Source organism: Oncorhynchus mykiss, chromosome 18 (assembly GCF_057628025.1).
Source record: "Oncorhynchus mykiss isolate SJ-2025 chromosome 18, ASM5762802v1, whole genome shotgun sequence".
Classification (NCBI taxonomy): Eukaryota; Metazoa; Chordata; class Actinopteri; order Salmoniformes; family Salmonidae; genus Oncorhynchus; species Oncorhynchus mykiss.
The window spans coordinates 65,802,024-65,813,614 of NC_143039.1; the positions used below are offsets into that span (position 1 = coordinate 65,802,024).

The 11,591-nt window shown below is 44.5% G+C and overlaps 1 protein-coding gene across 1 annotated transcript in view; it reads left to right on the top strand.

Moving 5' to 3' along the window:
• LOC110496868 (voltage-gated delayed rectifier potassium channel KCNH8-like) overlaps positions 1-11,591 on the top strand; it is a 104,911-nt gene that overhangs the window by 83,188 nt on the left and 10,132 nt on the right. The window contains 5 exon segments of the mRNA XM_090209101.1: positions 2,916-3,165; positions 4,666-4,880; positions 5,330-5,373; positions 9,743-10,039; positions 10,269-10,387. Coding sequence (XP_090065227.1) covers positions 2,916-3,165; positions 4,666-4,880; positions 5,330-5,373; positions 9,743-10,039; positions 10,269-10,387 — 925 coding nt within the window.

The following is an 11,591-nucleotide window of genomic DNA, read 5'->3' on the forward strand; positions in this document are numbered from 1 at the left end:
TACAGTGGAATTCACTATTTGACATAAGACTGATACCCTCTATAAGAAATAAAGGCCGTCTTTTACAGTCTAAATGTCATTTTAATGGTAACATTCTTGAATGGAAAATTCTCTTAACATTAATGTATAACCTAAAATAAATATAACTTAAATATATATTAACCTTTTCAATTACAATGAATATAACTTAAATATACATGAACCTTTTCAATTACAATAAAAAAAAATCATTTTTTTATTTCACCTTTATTTAACCAGGTAGGTTCTCATTTACAACTGCGACCTGGCCAAGATAAATCAAAGCAGTGCGACACAAACAACACAGAGTTACACAAGGGATAAACAAATGTACAGTCAATAATACAGTAGAAAAATAAATCTATATACAATAAACATTATCATCTATAGAATTATATAACAAACAAAATAATAAAATCAGCAGCAGACTTTTGAACTAAGTTTACATACCAACTAGAAAATAAGCAGCTGTGAAGTGGAAATGGGAATGAAAAGGCCTGGTGGTGGCGCTAGAGGAAAGGTCAAGAGGTCACCAAATCAATAGGTTTCTTCCACTTGGGGTCTTGATTGTGCACAACAAATTTTATGGCAATCCAGCCATTACTTTGAGATATATCTTGTTCTCAGTCTATTCTCAGTCTGTTCTCAGCCTGTGGGCATCATGTGTGTAGTGATCCAATATCCACAGCCATACCATTTAGCAGTTATCACTGGCCCTCGCTCAGTCTTACTCACAAAGAGCCCAGCGCTGAGCCTTCTTGTTAGTAAAGTTACTGATCAAGTCTTTGAAGTCCAGCTTTCTAGCTAACTGACTTTCAATGGGACAGCATGGCAAGACTGCAAAGCCTGTCCTGGGACATAGTGGACATCAAATAGTTGTTTATCAGTTTTAGCTTACTGAAAGCTCTCGCCACCAGCAACGGTCACAGGCAGTGTGCAAAATATACGTAAAGCAATGCACACTTCTCCCACAATGCTTTGCAGCTGCATCTTACAAATTCAATTCAGGTGACCAAGAGGGGACAAGTTAGGGGGGAAAGTGGCAGCATATACAGTGTTCAGGTGTCTTACTTCATTTTGATCTCTGGAATACTTCATGATCAGTGGTTGGCACACAGAAGGGACTTTACCCCCTCTAATCTGACCAACTTTCAGAACAGCAGAAAAGTATTCTACATGTTTTGCAATGGTGTTGAACCAAGTGTCCAAGTCACTTATGATGTTGTCCATAGCAGTAACAAACACTGTGTTCTGAAACACTGTTGCTGCACTGTCCTGAGCCGTCTCCTCTTGAGAGTCATGGAATCTCTTCCTTTTCCTCTGGCGGCTGTGTTCCTTGCTAAATTGAGGTGCAACATCCATTTGCGTAGAAATCAGTGTTGCCTCAGACAGGAGAGACTCCCATCCATCTCTAAGAGACTGCATCTCTTCCTTTAAGGCTCTGATATTGGCTGCCTCTGTGTCAAGTGACATTTTTCCTGACTGGAGAATCAAATTCATGTCCTCAATGCATTGCAGTACCTGCAATTATGACAACTGACATGTCATTCAACACAATGCTGCTCACCTCCTCCTTCAGTTGTGAGTAGGGCTGGTTCAGGGCTGCTAAGCCTGAAGCTGCATCTGTTGGGTCTGGCACCAGGCAGGGGGAGGGACAACTGATTTAGTGTGAATAGATGGCTAAAAGTTTGCCTGCATTGATTAAATGTTGGCTAATAGAGAGCGAAATGTAAACACTCAGAATTTTCTGTGAAGATATTAAGTAACTAATGTTAGGGGAGCAATGGATTTCACTATGGACTAAGCTAACAGGTTAATTTACACCACATTTACACACTGACCTCATCCAGCTTCCTTTGTGAAAAATTGGGTGACATACTGTCGCCCATTCTCTTCTCTCTCTTGTCTTTCTTTTCTTTCTTTTCATTTTTGGAAGCCAGATTTCTCTTTAGGAAGCTGAGACACGACAGTTTGGGGGCAGGACTGAACCATTTCATGTAAATATGGGGGGGGGGGGGGGGGGGGGGTTGGCCAATACAGAGGCACTCTGGATATTTACTTTTTGCCAAAATCAAGAAAAGAAAAATAAACTGTTGGTTTTACTAGTACATTGTAAATAAAATATTATGTTAATGATGATAGGTTAATAATTAAAAAATGTAAAAAATATGCCTAATGTTCTAAGAACTTTTTAGGGCCTCTGTGAATCATCCCCCCCCCAATACGGTGCCACTGGTGGGAACAATAGTGTGTTGGCAGAGGTCTCAATATAGGGTCAAAGTAGGAGGGCTGATCTAGAATCAGGTTCACCCTGTCCATTCAATATAATCTGTAAGGAAAAACTGATCCTAGATGAGTATATACTTTGTCATACTTTGAGATGCTTTATGATGTGGTGTGTGGTGCTGTTGTATCATTATGCCTTCTTTCAATAATGTTTGTTTAAGATACCCCCAGTTGTGCTGGGTCAAAAGTTCAACTCACTCCATGCAGCACCAGCTAAAGTCAGCACAACTTATTGCAAACACTTGCAATATTTTCACCAAAGTGCCTTTATTCAAAGTGGCCTTAGACATGCAGATTTTTGGTGACATCATCACTTTTAAAATGGTATTTATTTAGCTGACCTTTTTCTAACCTTTTTTAATCAGGAAGTCCCTTGAGATGAATAATCTCTTTCTCGAGAGGGTCCTGACCAAGATAGCAGTTTAACTGCAATCGTGCCATGGCTAACAATCTCAATCTCTCTCTCTCTCTCTCTCTCTCTCTCTCTCTCTCTCTCTCTCTCTCTCTCTCTCTCTCTCTCTTTCTCTCTCTCTCTCTCTCTCTCTCTCTCTCTCTCTCTCTCTCTCTCTCTCTCTCTCTCTCTCTCTCCTCCACCCCCCCCCCCCATATAGCTGCTGAAGGACTTCCCAGACGAGCTGCGCTCCGACATCACCATGCACTTGAACAAGGAGATCCTGGAGCTGTCACTGTTTGCCTCGGCCAGCAGGGGGTGCCTGCGCTCCCTGTCCCTGCACATCAAGACCACGTTCTGCGCCCCTGGGGAGTACCTGCTGCGCCAGGGGGATGCCCTGCAGGCCATCTTCTTCGTCTGCTCTGGGTCCATGGAGGTGCTGAAGGACGGCATGGTGCTGGCTATACTGGGTGAGACATGGTGCTGGCTATACTGGGTGAGACATGGTGCTGGCTATACTGGGTGAGACATGGTGCTGGCTATACTGGGTGAGACATGGTGCTGGCTATACTGGGAGAGACATGGTGCTGGCTATACTGGGTGAGACACGGTGCTGGCTATACTGGGTGAGACACGGTGCTGGCTATAGAGAAAGGGAGGAAGGGAGGGAGGTAGGGGGAAGGGGGAGAGGGAGGAATGGGAAGCGGGAGGAAAGGGAGGGAGGGAGGGTTGGATAGGTGAGCAGGTAGGCCGAGGACAGAAAGGCAGACAGGTTGACAGGCAGACAGACAGATAGACAGAAAGGCAGACAGACAGACAGACAGACAGACAGGCAGGCAGATGTAGTCCATTGTTGGAACACTTTGTAATGCTACTTGGCTGATTCCATCCCAACAGGCCACCTGTGGATCACAGTTTACATTGTAGGGCTGAATCTACAGGCCTCTGTCACCTGCCACTCCCTCTCTCTGTGTGAGTGTGTGTCCCTGTGTACAGTATCTGTGACTGAGCCTTTGTATGCTTGTTTGTTTGCTTATTAGTGTGTGTGTGGGGTGGTACCCCACTAGCACTTATCTACAACACAAAATCCATGTAAACATATGTGTATAGTGCGTATGTTGTCATGTGTCTGTGTGTGAAGTCAACCTCTCCTCTACTTTGAGCCAGGAGAGATTGACATGCATGTTATTAAGGTTACGGGCCAGCCGTACTGCCTTGTTCTGGGCCTTAGTGACTATGTAATGTGTGTATACAGTATTTAACAGGGACAACACTCTCTTTCAGAGCTCTCCTGCTGACTGTGCAGAAGGTCAGGCTGACATTGACAATCTGGGAAGAGTGAAGCTCTCTAAAGCATTACGCCAACTCCTTACAAACCTTCTCACAGCCAAAACCGCTCAGCCAAGCTCCGAGCAAGAGTGTGCCACACAAAAGAAGAGGGGGGGGGTTGAGCGGTAGAGAGGGGGGAGGAATAGATAGAGGAGAGGAAAGGAGACAAATGGAGAAAGAGAGTGAGGGAGGTAGGGGTGAATAGAGAAAAGAGCAGAGCGAGGGGATGAGAGCAGTCACGACAGCACTGCTTACTATCAGCACCCCCCAGCACCAATGCAGATAAGCAGTGTTCACAGTTCAGTATGACAATGATAAATACTTTAGCACAGCTCAAGAGCTATTCCAGCTTCCTCATGACATTATGCACACCTAGCCAACACACGGGGCCGACATCCAACACAGGAAAATGAGGGCAACCTAAATAAAAAAAACTGAAACATAGTGTCACTTTATGACATGCAATATATTCTATGCTATGTTCTAACTATGATCTATGACTGATCAGATTATGTTATTAATAACAGTCCATGACACAAAAATACAGCCCTAGAAATTGTGGCTTTGTCTATTCTAGTAATTCTAATTCTATGTTTACAGCTTTCTGTTTGAAACGTCCATCCCTCCCTCTCCCTCCCCAGGTAAGGGTGACCTGATCGGGGCCAACATGTCTATAGATGACCGGGTAATAAAGACCAACGCAGATGTGAAGGCCCTAACCTACTGTGACCTGCAGTGTATCAACCTGAGTGGTCTATACGAGGTACTGGACCTCTACCCAGAGTACACCAGCCGCTTTGTCCAGGACATCCAGCTGGATCTCACATACAACCTGAGGGAGGGACACGAGTGCCATGTGAGTCACATGCACATACATAGAGAGAGAGAGAGCGAGCAGAGGGAGGGAGGTAGGGAGGGAGGGAGGGAGGGAGGGAGGGGAGGGAGGGAGGGAGGGAGGGAGGGAGGGAGGGAGAGAGAGAGAGAGAGAGAGAGATGATGGAGTGCAAGCAATAGCCTGGGTTCCTAAATGAGGAATGCTGCTGTAATTACAGTCAGGTGTGTCTGGTCCTGCTGCCCAAATAACACTGGCCCACTTTACACACACGCAGACACGCACGCACGCACGCACGCTAGCACGCACGCACACTGCCACAGCGCAAAGTGGAAAACTATGCTATTGAGAGGGGCAGCTCATGAGAGATTTCCTGTAACAACATTATGTCATAAAGAGTTTCTGAGAGGGAGGATAACATCTGGGTTGGGCAATATAGACATGTTAAATTCACTCACTTTTCTTTCTGACAGGTTATGTCCAGATTGTCCACCAAACCTTTGGACACACAGGTACGGTTAAAAAGACACTAACGAAGATATCTGATAACAGTTCTATCAATGTTGGCTTTTTTTCTATGTAAAACAAAGCCAAGGGGTTTGTGCTGAGAATTTATAGTCAACATATCTCCTTTAAGGGCTTTTGGATGTTTTAATAATGGTGCAGAGCCCCTTCACAAACTGACCCACAAATAACCATGAATAAACTTCTTCCAAAATCATTTAATGTTTCTTATGACACAGTAGTAAAAACTATTCCAGTCTCCATCTCTTGTAGTTGACTCAAAATCACTCTTTGGCATAATGATTTGTATTAATGGTGGAGGGGGTTCAGAGGGAGGAGGAGAAGGAGGGAATGATGGAGAGAGGGGTGAGGGGGCATATTCATTGGTGAGAGAAGTTTGAGTTTTTATGGTGATGGAGGGGGTTGGGGTTATGGGGATGGAGGGATGAGAGGTTGGGTATGAGGGGGGTGGGGGCTGGGGGGTGGGGATGGGAAGGATGATGGGATGGGGGTTGTGTGTGGAGGGGGGTTTGGGGATGGAGGGATGAGGGGATGGGATGAGGGGATGGGGGTTGGGAATGTAGGGATGGGATGGAGGGATGAGGGGATGGGGGTTGGGTGTGGAGGGGGGTTTGGGGATGGAGGGATGAGGGGATGGGGGTTGTGGATGGGGAGGGATATTCATTTTGAGTGAAAGTTTGAGTGGAAGAGCTGATTTGATTGACAGACCGCTGGGGGAGACTTTGGCGACTCATTAAATTACAGAGCAGAGTCTGGCGTCATTTAATATTTACAAGAGGAAGTGAGGGAATTTTGGGTAGAAATCTGAGAACAGTATTAGACCAGGTGATTAATCAGAGAAGGATAGTGTGTGTGTGTGTGTATGGTGTGTATGGTGTGTATGGTGTGTGTGTGTGTGTGTATGGTGTGTGTGTGTGTGTATGGTGTGTATGGTGTGTATGGTGTGTATGGTGTGTATGGTGTGTGTGTGTATGGTGTGTATGGTGTGTGTGCGTGTATGGTGTGTATGGTGTGTATAGTGTGTGTGTGTGTGTGTAAGGTGTGTATGGTGTGTATGGTGTGTATGGTGTGTATGGTGTGTTGGTGTGTGTGTGTGTATGGTGTGTATGGTGTGTATGGTGTGTGTGTGTATGGTGTGTATGGTGTGTATGGTGTGCGTGTGTGTATGGTGTGTATGGTGTGTGTGTGTGTATGGTGTGTATGGTGTGTGTGTGTGTATGGTGTGTGTGTGTGTATGGTGTGTATGGTGTGTATGGTGTGTATGGTGTGTATGGTGTGTGTGTGTGTGTATGGTGTGTATGGTGTGTATGGTGTGTATGGTGTGTATGGTGTGTGTGTGTGTATGGTGTGTATGGTGTGTGTGTGTGTATGGTGTGTGTGTGTGTGTATGGTGTGTATGGTGTGTATGGTGTGTATGGTGTGTATGGTGTGTGTGCGTGTATGGTGTGTATGGTGTGTATGATGTGTATGGTGTGTATGGTGTGTATGGTGTGTATGGTGTGTGTGTGTGCGTGTGTGTGTATGGTGTGTATGGTGTGTATGGTGTGTATGGTGTGTGTGTGTGCGTGTGTGTGTATGGTGTGTATGGTGTGTATGGTGTGTATGGTGTGTGTGTGTGTGCGTGTGTGTGTATGGTGTGTATGGTGTGTATGGTGTGTATGGTGTGTGTGTGTGTATGGTGTGTATGGTGTGTATGGTGTGTATGGTGTGTGTGTGTGTGTGCACGGAGCCATGAACATTCATTGGATGGTTTCAGAAACAACAAGGCAGATTTTTACTAAATAAGAAGGATAACATTGGTCACCTATCAATAGAAGGAGAACATTGGTCACCTATCAATAGAAGGAGAACATTGGTCACCTATCAATAGAAGGAGAACATTGGTCACCTATCAATAAACATATCATGCTATTTTCTGCTTCTAAAATTCAGCATTTTACTCACAGCATCTCATATCGCAGGTAATAAGCAATCTAAATAGTCATTTAGCAGACGCTCCTATCCAGAGCGATTTATTAGTGCATTAATCTTAAAATAGTTAGGTGAGACAACAATCGTATCGTGCACATTTTCCCTCAACAAACTATTTATCAGAAAGGTCAGTGCTTTCTTATTGTTTTGGGGAGTGAGGTCCGTCGGGGTCCCCGTTGGGGGCGCCTTGAGAGTTATTTAAGATACTCTTCAAAGAGGGTTTCAGACTTTTTCAAAATATCTGGCTCATTAGGGGTTGAAAGGTCATCAAAATCATTGAGGTCAGGGGTCACGCTGTTCATTACAGCCAAGGTCAAAGTGCGACCTGTACCTGTGCTGCCTTCATTATTCCCCAGGTCATAGTTAACTAATGTGCTTCACTGGGCTCTTGCTTCCACCTTGTCACACACAAAGGCTTAGTGTGCCAGGTGCTCCCAAAGCCTACAAGTCAATACTGGATTTTAACACTCAAAGCAGACCTCTTTCTCTTTCTCCATCTCACCCTCCCCCTCACTCTCTCTCAATTCAGTTTCAATTTAAGGGGCTTTATTTGCATGGGCAAACATCACTTGCCAAAGCAAGTGAAATATGAACAGCACTACATTCACAAAAGTTCCAGAGGATTACAGACATTTCAGATGTCATATTATGTCTATATACAGTGTTGTAATGATGTGCAAATAGTTCAAGTACAAAAGAGAAATGGTGTTTATTCTTCACTGATTGCCCTTTTTCTTGTGGCACCAGGCCACAAAACTTGCTGCTGTGGTGGCATACTGTGGTATTTCACCCAGTAGATATGTGAGTTTATCAAAATTGGATTTGTTTTTCGAATTCTTTGTGGATCTGTGTAATCTGAGGGAAATATGTCTCTCTAATATGATCATACATTTGGCAGGAGGTTAGGAAGTGCAGCTCAGTTTCCACCTCATTTTGGAGGGCAGTGTGCACATAGCCGGTCTTCTCTTGAGAGCCAGGTCTGCCTACGGCGGCCTTTCTCAATAGCAAGGTTATGCTCACTGAGTCTGTACATAGTCAAAGATTTCCTTAATTTTGGGTCAGTCACAATGGTCAAGTATTCTGCCACTGTGTGCTCTCTGTTTAGAGCCAAATAGAATTCTAGTTTGCTCAGTTTTTTTGTTAATTCTTTCCAATGTGTCAAGTAATTATATTTTTATTTTCTCATGATTTGGTCCGTCTAATTGTGCTGCTGTCCTGGGGTCTGTGGGGTCTGTTTGTGTTTGTGAACAGAGCCCCAGGAGCAGCTTGCTTAGGGGAATCTTCTCCAGGTTCATCTCTCTGTAGGTGATGGCTTTGTTATGGAAGGTTTGGGAATCGCTTCCTTTTAGGTGGTTGTAATTTAATGTCTCTTTTCTGGATTTTGATAATTAGCCTGTATCGGCCTAATTCTGCTCTGCATTCATTATTTTGTGTTTTATGTTGTACACAGAGGATATTTTTGCAGAATTCTGCATGCAGTCTCAATTTGATGTTTGTCCCATTTTGTGAATTCTTGGTTGGTGAACTTCACAACCATAAAGGGCAATGGGTTCTATAACTGATTCAAGTATTTTTAGCCAAATCCTAATTGGTATGTCAAATGTTATGTTCCTTTTGATGGTGTAGAAGGCCCTTCTTGCCTTGTCTCTCAGATCATTCACAGCTTTGTGGAAGTTACTTGTGGCGCTGATGTTTAGGCTGAGATATGTATATTTTTTTGTGTGCTCTAGGGCAACGGTGTCTAGATGTATTTTTTTTAATTTGTGGTCCTGATCTCTCTTCTCTCTCCGAGTGTCTGTGTATAAAAAGGTTGTGGAACCTTATTCAATTATATCTAAATATATATTGCTCAGCATTTTTCCCAGAGTATGTAACATTAAGTACAGGCTTGAGTTCTGTCAACCGTGGCAGCACAGAACCCTGAGAGAACCTTGAGTTCTGTCAGCCGTGGCAGCACAGAACACTGAGAGAACTTTAGCTATTATAAAAATAGAACCTTCTTCACCGAGGTGGCTGTTTGGCTAACACACATTACAATGGGAATCCTGCCCAAATGGCACCCTATTCCCTATGGGCCCTGGTAAAAAGTAATGAACTCTGTAGGAAAAGGGTGCAATTTGGGATGCAGCTCTGGTCTCATTGTGCTGTCTGTTCCAGACAGTCCTTTAGTTACAGCAATACTCTGTTCTCTCAATTCTATAGCATCCAGATTCATCAGTAGAACAAGGTGTCCCCAAATGTATTTGATTGTGTGACTCCAAGCACAAGTGATGTTGCTTGTCTGTCTGTAAAATAACATGAATGCACAGTGAATGTTGTTTGAATCTCCAATGAGTGTTCTCTGTCTTATATGCTCTTTCTCTTTCTCCTCTCTCTCTCTCTCTAGTCAGAGGGAGAGGCAACGGACGAGTGATCCAGTGCTATCCATCCATCATCGAGAACCAGGTGCAGAAGGAAGAGGATGAGGAAGATGAGCTGGTGTCTGTGTCTCCGGAATCGGAGCGGAACATCGTTCTGTACCCCAGAGTGGTGTCATCTGGGAAGTCTCCACTAGGTAGAGCCGAGATGGAGAGAGAGTTGCATAGTGGCAGAGAAGTAACACAGCAGAACACTAGGAAACTGAGGAAGAAGATCAAGATCCACCAGACAGCTCTCACCACGCTAGACCCCTCCAACCTCAGCCCTAGGTAACAGCTAATACTCTCCTGCATTTTATTGACTCATCAATCACTTTTTGACATCAGTTGATCTGTCTATCAATCCGCCTGTCTAATCTGTCCCTTTCATCCCCCTCTCTTGCTCTCCCTCCCTCCCTCCCTCTCTCTCTCTGTCCCTCACTCCCTTTTTCCCCTCTGGCGCTCACTCCCTCTGCTTCTCTCTCTCTCTCTGTCTCTGCCTCTGTCTGTCTCTTTCCAGGGTTCTTAAAGACGGTACAGAAGACAGTGAAGGTATAGAGACGTCTCCACTGTTCTCCTTCTCTCCTAGTCGAGCCCATCCAGTCAGCGGTTCAGGGAGCGCACCAGCCACATCTACAGGTCTCCAGAACCATAACAACAACCACAATCACAATCACATCTACAGGTCTCCACAACCATAACCTCAACCACAATCACATCTACAGGTCTCCACAACCATAACCACAACCACAATCACAATCACATCTACAGGTCTCCACAACAATGATAACCACAACCACAATCACATCTACAGGTCTCCACAACCATAACCTCAACCACAATCACAATCACATCTACAGGTCTCCACAACGATAACCACAACCACAATCACATCTACAGGTCTCCACAACCATAACCTCAACCACAATCACATCTACAGGTCTCCATAACCATAACCACAACCACAATCACATCTACAGGTCTCCACAACCATAACCTCAACCACAATCACATCTACAGGTCTCCACAACCATAACCACAATCACAATCACATCTACAGGTCTCCACAACCATAACCACAACCACAATCACATCTACAGGTCTCCACAACCATAACCACAACCACAATAACAATCACATCTACAGGTCTCCACAACCATAACCACAACCACAATCACATCTACAGGTCTCCACAACCATAACCTCAACCACAATCACATCTACAGGTCTCCACAACCATAACCACAACCACAATCACATCTACAGGTCTCCACAACCATAACCACAACCACAATCACATCTACAGGTCTCCACAACCATAACCACAACCACAATCACATCTACAGGTCTCCACAACCATAACCACAACCACAATCACATCTACAGGTCTCCATAACTATAACCACAACCACAATCACATCTACAGGTCTCCACAACCATAACCACAACCACAATCACATCTACAGGTCTCCACAACCATAACCTCAACCACAATCACATCTACAGGTCTCCACAACCATAACCACAACCACAATCACATCTACAGGTCTCCACAACCATAACCACAACCACATCTGACAGGTCTCCACAAACACAACCACATCTACAGGTCTCCACAACCATTACCACAATCACATCTACAGGTCTCCACAACCATAACCACAACCACAATCACAATCACATCTACAGGTCTCCACAACCATAACCTCAACCACAATCACATCTACAGGTCTCCACAACCATAACCACAACCACAATCACAATCACATCTACAGGTCTCCACAACCATAACCACAACCACATCTACAGGTCTCCACAACCATAACCTCAAACACATCTACAG